The following is a 15578-nucleotide window of genomic DNA, read 5'->3' on the forward strand; positions in this document are numbered from 1 at the left end:
TGTGGAAATATTGTGTCAGTGTGATGGAATCACTTTACTGCTGGAAGCATATTCAGTTGACGCCTATGGCACTTAAATAACTATATACTATACTAGCACTAACTTTTAGAAAAATACTTGCATTTTTAAAAGTATGAAACTTAACAGATTCAGTGCTCATAAAATTCTGTTTTACAGTCTTACCAGAAAGCCAAGTTTGCAGAAGCCCCCACAAACTCTTGCAGGAGGCTGTTCCACAAGCATGGGGATAGCCACCAACCCCCCCCCTCAGCTTTTGATGCTTCAATTCCATCTACCTTTTGCTATTATTTTCCAATAGCCTGTTCTGCACTGTTTTAAAAGCTGAGGATGTTTGTAGTTTAGATCGAAGTATTTCAGAAAAGCAAAGTTGTTTTAGGATCTGTTATTACCGAGAGTTCGAAATAAGCCCTGTTAGGATGTGAAAAAGCAAGCTGAGAACTCCGCAGCACTGTATTCTTCAAGCACATGTGTTTATGAGCATGTAGACTAGCAGGGCCATCTCCTCTAATTTAACTTCAAGGAAGGGGGAGATTTGAATCCTGACAAATGGGTAATTCAAGAAACTCACAGTAACCACATTTTTTAACAAGGCTTAACTTTTAATTCAAACTGCCAATGCAGCTGGTGACAGCACCTGTTTAAATCGCTGACATCCTCTTTATTTGGAAAACAGCTGAGCTTCTGTTATCAGCAAAAAGAAGACTCCAGTTCCAAGTTCAAGCCCTGTTTGCCAAAGGAGTGTCTTGGATTGGTTAAAAACATTTTCCTAGCCCAAGAACATTTATTTACCAGACATGTAAAGCACTGTAGAGAATCTGCTGTGTCAATACTCCTATTTCTCTGCATGCAAAGTTTGGTGCTGAGTAGGCCTTTCTGACTGAATGGAAATCGGCCATGAACTTTGGTGGAAGAATGAACGTTCCCACTGCAAACATGTAACCAAGGAGATTACACAGAAGGTTGTCATCTGAGATCCTGGAGGGAGCTGTATTTTGTTAATAGCATAAAGAACTTCAGGGGCTGTCAAACTACAACTTGTGGAACTGTGGTCTTCAAACATATTTAAGTCAGCTTGTGCCTTCAGGGCTTTTTATTTTAAGTTAATTGGAATATCTTGACAGCTAAGTGAACCATTTAACCTCCCCTTGACTTTATTTCTTGTCAAAGCTTTCCCACACAAGGAGAGTTTATGTTTGACTCTTCAAGCTCCTTTAGCAGTTGAAGATTGAATGTCTTGTGCTAAAAAGCAACAAGAATCATAGTCACACTGATTTCACAGTTAGCTAGGCAACCAATTTAAAGCTTGAATGAATATCTGAGACTTCTCACACAATAGGCTGACATAAAATAGTTATTCAGAAACAGTATTTAACATGCTGATTCTGAGTTCAAGTATTCAACTATTTCATCACTTTTCCCTTTCTGCAATATATGTAATTTTCCACTTCTGTGCTCAGCTTCCCACCCCCACCCTCTGTAACTAGGATTTTTAAAAGTCAGCAGTTAACTTGTATAAATATCTTAAATGAATTTATTAAAGCATCTATAGAATAAAATATTTGTGTCAACCCTGGGCAAATACTTTTAGATCTCAAGTCTCACAAACACAGTATTGTTAGAACATTATTACATTAGCAGCTTCAATAAATCCAAACAGTCCGCCCCCCCCCCCGAAAATAACACCTGCACATTAATTCTCTACTACCACTACCACATAACAGAGATATTAAAAAAACCAGCCTGAGACATAATCAACACTGTAGACATTCATAGGTTTTAGATGATGACTGAATGTTTATTTAATGAGTAGTGACAGCATGCACCAGTTCCTTCTGCTAAATGTAGCATCTGTCAAGGTTTATTCAAGGACTTGTGCGCTGTTTTGTAGAACAAAAAACCAAGATGTCAGAAAATTTATAGAGCAGAAACCATTTAGTTCGTCTGTTTGAGAAACAGCAAGGTTAAAGTTTTACCTTCCCCTCCTTGATTTTGGTCCCAATTATCTGACGCCTTTGTTGGATTATTTCAATCAGAAGGTCACATTCCTCCATCAGCTTGGTTTCTTGTCGGGATGCATTCACCTAAGGAGTATGTCAGACTTGTTAGAAAAAAAGATTGTTCAACTTTACCTCTATCTGAGATTATTTTAAACTTTTAAAATTTAATATAAAACCATAAATTCTTTCCAATTATGAAAATTCTGTCCCACATTATTTCATTTTTTTGCCTCCCTGCCCCTTTTGCCATTTGTATCACACATTTATACATTCTAAAATCATCTACATAGAGAGATCAAATGGAGGAAATAATGTGTAATCCATGGTCATGTTGATGGATGCCACTATTGATGGCTGGCTAAAAATATAACATCCTAATTGCATGGATCATCATTAAGAAATGGTGTCTTACAGCAAAGTTACAACAGTTCACACATCACTCCCCTCCAAGTGACTGTGCGCACAGGGCTATCATAGAAGCTTTTTCAATATATCTAATTCTTAACATAGCCAAATCTGTGGATACTTAAATCCAGAGACTGGAACCGTGAACAGACAAGTCAGATCTTTACACAAACCTGAGAAAAACACTAGGTTTGCAGAAAAATCTGAAAAAAAAAATACACTGGGAGGTTAACCCCCCAAATAATAGAAACAGTGCCTGTAGATTTAAGTGGTCAAGCCTTAGTTTCTGTCAATAAAAGGCAGGGGGAGGGAGAGGGCCCTTTCCAGGGCTGTTTTAGTCTTTGAGGGAGGACTCATCAGGGCCAGGTGTGGCAGAAACCACTGGGCAAGTCTCTACTATACGATTTGCATGATTTACCCAGGCCAAGCAGCTTGCTACAATTCAACAGCAGCTACTGAAGGGCTGTGTAGCAGTTAAGAGTATCAGACTAGGATTTTGGAGAGCCTGGTTCAAATCTGCATTCTGCCATGGAACTTGCTGGGTGATCTTGGTCCAGTCACACAGACTTAGCCTCAACTACCTCACAGGGTTGTTGTGAGGATAAAATGGAAGAGGGCAGAATGATGTGGCTACTTTGGGTTCCCACTGAGGAATAATGCAAGGTATAAAGGAAGTAAATAAATAATAAATACAGCTGAAAAATAAGGGCATGTACAATTGCAAACTTCCATGTGGAGCCTGGATTTTTCCTGGAATTACAACATATCTCCAGGCTTACAGAGATCAGTTCCCCTGGAAAAATGGCAGCGTCAGAGGACAGACTCAATGGTATACCACAGATTTTATTTGAAATCTCCTCACAGGCTGTACATTGAAATTTCCAGGAATTTTCCAGACCAGAGCTGGTCAGGAAAAGTCAGCGGGTGAGAAAAAGTGAAGGAAGCAGGTAAAGAGGAGAGGATGTTAAGATTACCAAGAGGAGGGAAAGAAGAAATACACCAACTTCCTTCATGACTGCTAACTTCAATATTTCCCTTTCTGCCCATCTTTCTATTCCACCCAACCCTGTAACCATCTTTCCCGTTTTTTGTCAACTATTTTTTGACCCAGACACAGTAACTTCTGACTTTCCTCAAAAATCTGCACTGTTTGCCAATATACTGACAGCTGACATTCCACAACTGAGCAGTCAGTATGTTTGCAAATATTTCCATGTGGACACCAGGGCAGGAAAATGACTGACAGGGAAGCGCCCATTTAAATTGTGGGCACGTATAATTGTAACATATGGCTTAGATCCAGAGAACCACCAGCAGATTTCACTCACATAACATAACATTGCTACCTCTTCATTCCTCCTACAGTCCCTTGAGTACTCAAAAATAAAAACAACACCCCCCTGCAGCCTCTGGTCTGGATACCTCAGCCAGGGGCTTTTTAATGTAAAAAACAACAACTAAGGGTGGCTATGATAGAAATATATAACATTAAATTAGGCATGGGTGGGAGAAATTAAATGAAGAGAAAGGTTTCTCCCTCTGCCATACAACTAGAATTTGGGGGAGCCCAACTACATTAATAGACAATAAATTCAGACTGATCCAAAATAAGTGCTTTTTTACTCAATGAGTAAATCAGTTGTAGAATTCACTGACAGTGGCCGTAGTGATGGCCATGCCTTCAGACACTTTTTAAAAGAGATTAGACAGATACATGGAGCAGAGGTTTATCAGTAGGTACTAGAGCCCTGCCCTGACCTGGATGGCCCAGGCTAGCCTGATCTCATCAGATCTCAGAAGCTAAGCAGGGTCAGCCCTGGTTAGTATTTGGATGGGAGACCAAGGAATACCAGGACATATTAGATCACCAAGGAAATTTGAAACCTTTTCAGAGAGTATTAGATGAAGTGGGCCAAAGACATTGGCTGGGACTGAGAGGACTATATGAAGCAGTAAAACAAGGAAGATGGGGAGAATGTATGAAAAGAGAGGACAATGAATTGGAAGAGTTAATAAAGAGTGAAGCATATATTAGAAAAGGATTAGCAGGGAAAATATACAGAAAGATGATAAGAGATAAAGAATTTATGATTAGAATAATACAGGCAAAATGGGCAAAAGAAACCACAATATCAACACAAATGGTGAATAAAATGATGAAGGGTATTAAAATGTTGAAGATGAATAGATATAAACAGTTGGAAAGGAAAATAATGCTGAAGTGGTACAGAACACCGGCCCAAATAGCACATATGATCAAAGGAATGAGACCGAATTGTTGGCATTGTAATGCAAAAGAGGGGTGGTTCTCACATTTGTGGTGGGAGTGCCCAAGGGTAATAGAATTTTGGAACAAAATACAGTAAAATTAAAGAATTGTTTAAGATTAGACTTCAAGTAATTGTAGACCTGATGTTTATGGGAATAATGGGATGTGAGAAGGTAGAAAAGAGTGAACAAGAGATGTTTAAAGCGATGATATTAGCGGCTCACACAGTTATAGCTTTTGGATGGAAAGATAAAACAAAGTGGACTATGGACAGGTGGAATAATTATGTGTTCGAATATGTGCAAACAGATGTATTGGGATACTTAAAACAACAGACGATGGGAAAAACAGAAGAAATGGAACTGAAGACTAAGTGGAACCCATACATTAATTGGGTGAAAAGAGGAGAAGCCAACGAAGAGACTTTAGTAAAACTAAAAAGGCTATGCTCATGGCTGAAAATATGAAAATATGATATTATGGATTGGTCCGTGGGGGAGGGAAAGGGGGGGGAAAGGGGGAAATTTGTATTGGAAGAAGGAAAGTGTAAAGTGTAATTATAAAGGTATGGAGATGTAAAATGACCTCCAATGCAATAAAAAATCTATTAAAAAAAAAACCAGGAACACTTCTAGGGTTGCCATACCCTCGCCAGAGACAGGGTATCTTCCACTTTTGGCCTCCTCCCCCGGTGCCATTCAGCCAGCCAGCGGAGGTCCTACCAGCAGCTAATTGAGACCTAGGCCTTTGTCACCATTGGTGTGTCACCGTCACTTTCAGCACTCACCAGAAGTGACATCATCATGCCACCAATGACATGGGGACACTCTGGTATTTGGGCAAAAACTCCATGGTAAAAATAGCTTCTACTGTAGAGTTTTTGCCCAAATACCAGAGTGTCCCCATGTCATTGGTGGCATGATGATGTCACTTCTGGTGAGTGCTGAAAGTGACGGTGATACACCAATGGTGACAAAGGCCTAGGTACCCCATGTTGTCTGTTATGTGATATTACTTCCAGTGAGCGCCAACAGTCACAGCGACACGCTGATTATGTCAAAAGCTTAGGCCTCAATTTGCTGCAGGTAAGACCCCAATATGATTGCTAGGGCCAGGGGTACCTGGCAACCCTAGTCTCTGTAGACGCCAATGAACTTAGAAGGCTGTAACTCTAATGTAGAATTGAACTGTAGATGGACCAGCAGATGGATGCAGTAGGGATTTTCTTATGTTCTTGTGTAAACTTAGCAATTCGTACTATTTTAGGAAATTATGAATAATGTGCTAAAATGATGACATTTTCCAATGAACAAGAAATACTTTGTTCATTTAGCTGTGAAGATAGAGGTGTGTTTTGCATTCACTGGGAACTGTGATTCAACAGAATGAGTTTTATATGCAGCCTACAACAAATACAGGCTACTTGGAAAAGTGTGTTCAAGGCTGTTACAGCAGCATTGATGAACTACAAAACAACTCTTTCCAAATTTTGTTCTCAATCAGGTGCATAAATGCTATTGAGTCCAAAGTCTAAAAACAGTGAGGAAACGTAAGATTTCCTGAGTGTGTATGAAGTTGGAAGACATGAACTCATCCATTTTAAAGGAGTAAAAAAAAAAAAAAAACACCAGCCCGCTTTTTCTATTATACCAGTATTTTGTGGAATGTGTTTTGATCTTGGCTAAGCTGAAACTAGAGCCTAAATCACACATGTGCACACATGTGTTCAACAGTACGACAGTTTCAAAGATCCATGCAGATGTTTGGCAAAGAGCAACCGTAATTCAAATGGATACTGGGGACTGCAACATGGTTTTTCCAAAACCACTTAACGTGGCAAAGAGGATATTTTTATTATTCAAATTCATTAGTAAGTATGTACTGACATTTTCAGTTTGCTGAAATACAACTTACACCTGTGACTCACGAAGAAGCTCATGCCCTGCCAGAAATTTGAAGAAGTGAGCTGTGACTCACAAAAGCTCATACCCTGCCAGAAATTTTGTTAGTCTTTAAGAAATTTTGTTAGTCTTTAAGGTCCTACTGAACTCTTGCTCTTTCCTACTGCTACAGACAGACTAACATGGCTACCCATTGTGAACTTACACCTAGTAACTTCAGCTCCATTATTCAGTGCCCTTAAGACATCTGATAGATCACTTCCACACCTGAAGGGAATCCAGATCAGTACAAGCCACAAGATACCCTCTCAGGATGCCCTAGATCAGATGAGGCACATCGTGTACAGGTGATCATTGTAGAAAAGAAATTTTTACAAACTCATTCATGTTTTTCAGAAAGTGTTTTCCAAAACATAGATTGGGAAATAGTGGCAGAATCTTCTGAAAATCCATGGCATGTTTACTGCTGAGGAGAACAGCAACGGTTCCTGAGACTCAAGAGAAAGAAAAACACTATCCTGACAAGCCCACTGGTGAAAAATGAGGTGGGATTTAAAACAATTCTGCTCAAAAGCTTGGAAGACTTTTGAAAATTCTGGACAAGTCCCTCTGCTCAACCTTAACAAAAATATAATGGTTCAAATGCATGCATTTCTTGCGGTGATTTATGTATTTTTGCATTTATTTGTGTATTGCATTTTAGTACAGCCATTTCCCCAGTTATCTCAGGATGGTATACATGAGATTTTTTTAATCCTCATCACATCCCTGAGAGTTAGTTTAGGATGAATAACTAGTCTGAGATAACCTAGCAACCTTTTGGCTGAGCTGAGATTTCAACCCTGATCTCCATCATCGACATCCAACACCTACACTACACATGCTCTTGTTAAGAACACATCTGGACTTCTTTTTATCCTATAACACAGTTGCAGGGAACTTTTAATTGAACAGAGTCCTGTTATTGTGGAAGGGACAGAAAAGAGGATGCTCAAAATATTCTTTGCTCTTGGGAGCTTTTCTGAGTGATCTGTGCTTTTTCACTTCTTGAAAATACAGAAAATTTTATTCCACCAAACAGTTGGTAGAAAAGCATTTCTTTGTTGTCCTTAAGCTTCAGTGGATGACACTTGATATATCAGTCTTTGTATGTAAATTACTCTTTTTTGGGATAGCTGCTGTATTTACAAAAATATATATTATATGTACATTTATAATAATATGTCCTTAAGAAAAACACAAAATGCTTGTCTGTGTTAAAAACAAATGTACAGGATACACCTAATTAATCAGATGGCAATAACTGACAGAAATCACATACTATCCGTCTCTCTCATTATTAACTTGGTAGCAAAATGTCCCAAATCTTCTCCTAAGATTTACATTGTGTACAGAAATCACTAATTACTGCATCAGTATGAATTACATTTCCATCAGGTAATTCCGCCCCCCAGCTTATCAGTCTGCAGATAAAATCTCAATTATGTCTGGGACTAAAGGCAAGGAAGCGAGACAAATGTTAGCTAATTGTTCATAATAAAATGCTTAAGGGAGATGAGGGAGGGGAAATGTAGTATCTAATTGTGGGTATTAAAATAATTCATCATCCTGGTTGCCCCATATGATACCTCCAAGATTGCACAAAACATGCCATATTAATTCTTTATCTTTTCTATTCTGATTTTATTTGTTAATTAAGTAATTAATTAGATACATTCTGTATAGCTGACCTTGTTTGTATAGTGCGCTAAAGTAGTTTCTTCACAATATATACAGTGACCTGGATAGCCCAGGCTAGCTTGATCTTGTCTGATACCAAAAGCTAAGCAGGGTTGACCCTGGCAAGTATTTGAATGGGAGACCTCCAAGGAATACCAGGGCTGTGACATGGAGGCAGGCAATGGCAAACCATCCCAAATGTCTCTTGCCTTGAAAACCCCACCAAGGGTCGCCATAAGTCAGATGTGACTTAATGGCAAACAACAACAAGCAGAATTATTGCATTCTGTTCAAAGCAGTTTTCATTCACTGTTCTAACTAGCATTGCCAGGCATGGCCTAACAACCGGTAGGAGATGGGGGAGGCAGGGACTTGTGCTGCGGGGAGCAACGCTCTAGCATTTAAGCATGGAGTTTTAGGCAAATGCTAGCGCATCACCCAATGTGATGATGTGGGGAATAACACTCTACCATTGAAGCATACCGTTTTAGACAAATGTTAGAGCATCACCCAATTTGATGATATCACTTCCGGGTCACACTAGCAGTTGTGTCATCATGCTGGGGTCACCGTCCCCCATTTTGCCAACATTTCCCTCCCACTGCCCAGCTGAGCAGTGGCAAGTGGCAGCAGCAGGGTACAAGTGAGTTCTCCAATCACCAGCAGGAATGTGGCAACCTGTGGCGAAATGCACTTTATTTCAAGGTTTGGGCTTTGCAAACCCCCACACTTGGTTTTCCAGGGTTGTTCTTGGTTAGTAGAAATCAGGTAGGAAGGAGAAAGTCAACTGGTCCCAAGAATGGCCCATCTTGTCAATGGCTCTGACAGAACCCAGCCATCAAATGCAAATGGCCCTCCTGCCTGAAGACAATGAAACGACCAGCTCACACCTGGGCTAGAATCTGACACCCAGAAAATGACAGAGACTTGAAAGGCAGGGAGCTAGATAGGATAGATCCCCAGGAAGAAGAGTTTGACACCCAGAGGGGGTGGGCAAAAATTGCTTTGAGTGTTACTTTTTTCTGCAACCTTATCCTGTTAGTCAGATTCAGATACCTTTATTGGCATAGTATCCTGTTAGTCTTTAAAAGACCTATTTAAAAGCTTATCACCTGTGTTAGCTACCTGTGTTAGACTAACTGCTCTTTTTCAATTATTCTACTGCCTCATGGGACTTGAATCTATTGGCTCACACATATACAAATGATTGCTAACAATAATTCTGTGACATATAGCCCTCCCTAGCTCTAAATATTGGAGCAATCTAGAAATAATGATGAATGAACTCAAAGACTGACATTTTGTTTACACGTTTTTGTTAATTGATGCTTTTGAGACCTAGTGTGATGTAGTGGTTAGAGCATCGGAAAAGGATGTGGGAGACCCAGGTTCAGATCCCTACTTTGTCATGAACACCCATTGGGTGATCTTGAGCCACTCCTTCTCTCTTAGCCTAACCTACCTCACAGGTCTTGTTCTTGTGAGGAGAAACTGGAAGAAGACAGTGTTAGAAGCTGCTTTGGGTTCCCGCTGAGAAGAAAAGCAGGTTATAAATATTTAAATGAAGAGATAATTTGGAGAAAAACACATATAAAATATGAAGCACAGCTGGCCTGTAGAGTAAAGCACATTCACAGACTGCACAGCGGTACTGTTGAGTATTTACACTGTTTCATGTAAAGCAAATGGACTTGTGGTACTCTTTCACATGACACAATAAGGCACAATATGGCAGTTCTTGGGGGTAATTTTTGTTTACATGTAGTAGCAATAAAAAGGTGCGAAGGCCCAATTGTGTTTGTGTTCAGTTGTCTGGGGTCACTTTAGTCTCATGATATTCCCAGTGTTTACTACTAAGAAACATGATATAATGAGCCCAAGAATTCACTGAGACTAACTTTGTTATGTATGATACATATTGAAACATTATGCTTCCTATGACTGTGGTAAGAAACTTTCTTCTGTCTGCACTCTTATTCATAAAAGGTGGTAGTACACCAGGTTTGCCAACCTCCAGGTACTATAGCAAATAAACGTTAGCGTGCTGTAAAGTTAATTAAGCAAACCAAACCAGCAACAAATGCAAAAAAATTGTATAAATGAAATCTCATTTCAATAGTGTTATTCAAATTTCATATACACTATATACAGTGAACTTGGTTAACAACCTTAACCATAAGTTGCAAAGAACGTTATTTATAAGTAATATTACTGTTTGCATAAAAGGGTTTTACATCTTTAAATACTCTGATCACATGACTTAACTGCATCATGTGACTAGAAGCTTTAAATATTTTGCACACCCAGGGCTAAATTGCCAACACGAAAGCCAGTTACTAACAGTTCACGTGTGAGTATATAAAATTCTTGTTCTTGCTGGTTCTCACATTTTGATTCCTGTTATGTATGCCAAATTGCGTTGTATATATTGCTGTTATTTTTATTTAGTGGTCGCTGAGGAAGGCTCTTGTTCAGCCAAAACAGAAAGACTACCGGACTTCTGTTTGAATGGAGAATTGACCATCTTATCTCTTGAACGACAAGATACTTTATACAGCTAAAAAAGACTGATAAAAGGACAATGTACCTATGTTTTTGCGTTCTTTGCAACTTATGGTTAAGGTTGTTAACCAAGTTCAATGTATATAGTGTATATGAAATTTGAATAACACTATTGAAAGGAGATTTCATTTATCCATTTTTTTTGCGTTTGTTGCTGGTTTGGTTTGCTTAACCTCCAGGTACTAGCTGGAGATCACCTGCTATTACAACTTATCTCCAGCCGACAGAGATCAGTTTACCTGGAGAAAATGGCCACTTTGGCAATTGGAATCTATGGCATTGAAGTCCCTCCCCTCCCCAAACCCTGCCCTCCTCAGGCTCCACCCTAAAACCTCCACCAATGGCAAAGAGGGACCTGGCAACCCTATAGTACACAAAGTAAATTAAAAATATCTCTAATTATGCTAAGCCATGATTTCTTTAGGGCCAGCATGGTGTAGTGGTTAAAAGCGATGGTTTGGAGTAGTGGACTCTAATCTGGAGAACCGGGTTTGATTCCCCACTCCTCCACATGAGCGGCAGATGCTAATCTGGTGAACCGGGTTGGTTTCCCCACTCCTACATATGAAGCCAGCTGGGTGACATTGGGCTAGTCACAGCTCTAATAAAGCCCTCTCAGCCCCACCTACCTCACAGGGTGTCTGTTGTGGGGAGGGGAAGGGGAAGTGGCAGAGAAAGCTGGCATATAAAAACCAACTCTTCTTCTTCTCCTTCTCCTCCTCAATTTTTCAACCTTGTCCTAGAATGTGCTCTTGCCTCAAAAGAAGCTTTCCAAATAATCTGTGATATTTTCTTAAACCCAAGTGCTGAAACTGTGGCTTTTGTTTTGCTCTAAAGGGGAAGCTAAGCATGCTACTGTGAACTGTACTGTATAATGGTCATCTAATTATTATATTTGGAGCTTCTCAGTACAGTATACTCAAAGTGCCTCCAAAGCAATTTCTAAAGTCCAAATTGTATACGTCAGGGTCTAGAGAAAAGGACTAAATTAGTCAATGTTCTGATCAACCTGATCAATTATCAGGATAACTACTTAAACCTTCCTGTTAGCTCCTGTCTTGGCGTCTCAACTTGCCTGAGATTGGATCGAAGAATTCCCAAATTTCAGTTCATGAATGAGAAACCAAAGTAGCTGGCACTTTGCCACATAATGAAAACACAGTATGCATTATTTTTATTGCAGCGAACAAAGCCTTCTTATTGTTTAATAGTCTCTCTCAGGCAGCACCCTGACGGCATAGTTCTAATTTTTGCTAAACCACAAAGATCGTTTTTTTTCCTAAGCCCATTTCATGGAAAACAGAAGGGAGATATACTTAGCTGCAAAACTTTAAAGAACTCTTTGTTGAACTAGCTGAAGTCTTTCTAAGTATTGGTATTTTCATTATTTGTAATGAAATCCTATTTTTCTTCTCTTTTCCCTTCTCTGTTTCACTCTCACACATTCCACTTTTCTTCTGGGATTTTTAATTTGGCCTGGAGACAAGAAAAAAAAATCTACTAGGTTCCTCTCAATGCCACTCACAATTCTTGCTGCCTTTCTTGTTCTGCTAATGTTACACTGATATGAAGGTTTGCCAAGCTCAGATATGCTGTCCTGGTTCAGGATAGCTTTATCACGATAACCTGCCTTCCCTTGTTTTTGTGTGTTTATATAATTTGGACATAAAATAAACCATCACTTTTAAGCTAGTCCTTGTTTAACAAGTCCAGCCTGAGGCATTTTTAATAACCAAATTAAAAGTGGAATGTTTCCATATAAAGTGAAAACAACAGACACAATATTTGAGTAAAAGGAATATATTAAAATGTCTTTCCTGTTCTGTATAATTTAAGAATGATTCTCAATGGGGAGGGGGGTTAACCCAATTTTGTAAAAGCATTCATGTCTTTCCCCCCCTATTTAGTGTTAGAAAACATTGGATGAAATAGAGGCATGTAAATCATCTGCAGGAAAACAGATTCCCTCTCACTACTCTCCGCTAATTGTTCCAGATTTTTCCACAGCTGTGTTCTGATTGTGTTGCGGTGCAACAGACTGAAACAACTTCATTCTATTGACTAAATAATACATGCTTTTCATAAATTCCTAAAACCCATAAAAATGCCCCCCAAATAGAGAGCCATAAAAGGAAGAAAGAAAAATATGTTTGACAAAAATTATAATTTTATCTGGGCTACAGATATCTCCAGTGGGACTATCCACATTCATACTTGCAAGGTGATCTTGCTCAGAAAGTCTCATGAAAAAGTGGATTTATGCTGATATGCTGGTTTCTGTTAGCCTGAGAAACAAATAGATGGCTACACAAGGCTACCCTTAAAAAATGGCAGCCTCATGATGCGTTTTCCCCTCTATTTTTTTTATCAATGAAAGCCAATGATGGAGGGGAATGAGTAGTAGTGCAGGAAGGGTACAATACAGTGGTGCCAAAATTAGGTGTAAATGTACTGCATTTTAGAGGGGAAAGGAAAAATTGATACAGGGCTGCCATTTTTTAATGTCAGCCTCATGATTCTTATAATAGTTTGGATCTAACAATCCACAGACACAAGGACTGGGAATCTTTCTTGCAGTTCTAGCCCAACGTATAATTCCGCCATAAGGGTCTCTGTAAACCAGTATGAACATATCTGGACCTATCGATATATTGTGTTCCCTTGAATAGTATTAAAACTAGGGCTGTCGATTCGGTTTGGCCCGAACTGAAAAACAGCCGAATTTCCCCTGATTCGGCGGTTTTTAGTTCGAGACAAACCGAACTCAAAAATGGCGGGAAACCGAGGGAGCCGAATTCAGCGAGTTCGGGAGTTCACAAATAAATTTGGCAAATTCAGGGCGCAGCAGCATAACCGTCAGTAAGCAGCATTCTCCCCCGGCGAATCAGTGGCCAAGCTGGGTCTTCTTCTGGCCAATCAGTCAGGATTGAGTACTGGAGGAATCAGCTGCTGCGCTGCCCGGCTGGGGAAAGAAAATCCTCATGGGGGGGTGCGTGTGCATATTCCCTCCTTTCCATGGCTGCAGGGGGCGCAATTTTGGGGGTAGAGACCCCAAACTTTCAGGGGAGCTTCAGACGAGCCTTCTTAAGAGACCCCCCAAGTTTTGTAAACATTGGGTCAGGGGGTCCCAAGATATGGGCTCCACCCCTTTTCCCTCCCCCCTTTTCCATTTCCGTGGCTGCAGGGGGCAGTTTTTTGGGGGTGCAGCCCCCAAACTTTCAGCATTACTTCAGACAAGCCTTCTTAAGAGACCCCCCAAGTTTTGTAAAGATGGGTTCAGTGGGGGCAGAAATATGGGCTCCCCCCTTTTCTCTTTCTGTGGCTGCAGGGGACTCATTTTTGGGGTGCAGCCCCCAAACATTCAGCATAGCTTCAGACTAGCCTTCTTAAGAGACCCCCCAAGTTTGGTAAACATTGGGTCAGGGGGTCCCGAGATATGGGCTTTCCCCTTTTCCCTATTGGGATGAATGGATCACCCGATCCTGTATGCATCTCCAGAGTGGCAAATCCAAGGCAAAGCCTCCCGTGCTTAAATAGAATCGTATTGGATTACCCAGTCCTCCCAGCCCCTCCTGATGGAACAGAAGACAGCCACAGTAAGACCCCTTTGGGGGCTTTAATCTATAATTTTTCTCCTGTGTGTGTGTGTGTGTGGGGAAAGCAGAGTCTGTGTGTGTGTGTGGAGGGAGCAGTTTCCGTGGGTGGGGGGAGGAAGCCAAAGGGGGCTTTCGCCCATTCTGCCTGGGGTGTGTGTGCCCCCTCGAGTCTCTCTCCCTGGTTTGAGGGGGGGGGGCTTCAGTTGTGTGTCCATCATAAGATCGGTTAGGTCTATTTTGATGCTTGCTCAAAACTGGTTTTCAAATGGTGACTTAAAGAATGCATTTGCCTGGTCCCGAATTGAGTCCGATGCAAAAGGGGAAATTCCACCCCCTCCTGCTTATTATGCATAGCTAGCTGCCTCTGTCCCTTTCCATGGTTTGCAAACTCCCAGGTGTCAGGTGTTGTTTGCATGGTTGCAAACGTGTTGCTTTGCATGGTTGTGTTGCTTTGCAGTTGTGTTGCTTTGCAAACTTCTTCACACCTGCCCCGCCCTTGCTCAGCGCAGCTCAGCTGTTTGTTGGGGCTGGAAGCTTTGTGCGTGGGCGGCAAGCTCTGCTCAGAGATGCACATTAGGGTGGGGGGACCCCTTTCGGCGCCATCTCAGCCCCCCCTGACCCAATCTTTACAAAACTTGGGAGGTCTTGCAAGAAGGGTCCTTTGAAACTCCGCTGAAAGTTTGGGACCTCTAACCCCAAAAATGCCCCCCGGAGCCGCGGTTGTGTTTTTAATGGCTTTATTCGGCTGAATTTTTTCCCCGAACTTTGAATTCACGCCGAATTGCACAGACCCGAAGCGGGGGAGTTCGGACTTCAGCATATCCTGAATCCAGACGGGCCGAATTCAGCCGAATCCGAACTATGCCGATTTTTTTTTTCAACAGCCCTAATTAAAACAGAAATAAAGTTTTGGTTCATAAATCAACCTAGCGTATGTATGAGCTCTACAGGACTGATCTTCAGACTTATGAACATCTCTTCCCCAAACCTTAACGTAGATGAGAGCTGGAGAGTATATAGATAGTCCTACAAACTCAAATACCTTTATTAGCATAATACAGCTTGTAGAAAAATAAATAAATAAATAAAGGATAAAACTTTCAATAGT

General features: G+C 40.6%; 1 protein-coding gene across 3 annotated transcripts in view; it reads right to left on the reverse strand.

The window, feature by feature from the left end:
• Positions 1-15578, reverse strand: part of MID1 (midline 1) — a 274648-nt gene that overhangs the window by 30718 nt on the left and 228352 nt on the right. For all 3 annotated transcript variants that reach the window (XM_056861928.1, XM_056861929.1, XM_056861930.1), the window contains one exon: positions 1995-2102. In XM_056861928.1, the coding sequence (XP_056717906.1) occupies positions 1995-2102 (108 nt within the window). The remainder of the gene's footprint in view (positions 1-1994; positions 2103-15578) is intronic.

Source organism: Euleptes europaea, chromosome 16 (assembly GCF_029931775.1).
Source record: "Euleptes europaea isolate rEulEur1 chromosome 16, rEulEur1.hap1, whole genome shotgun sequence".
Classification (NCBI taxonomy): Eukaryota; Metazoa; Chordata; class Lepidosauria; order Squamata; family Sphaerodactylidae; genus Euleptes; species Euleptes europaea.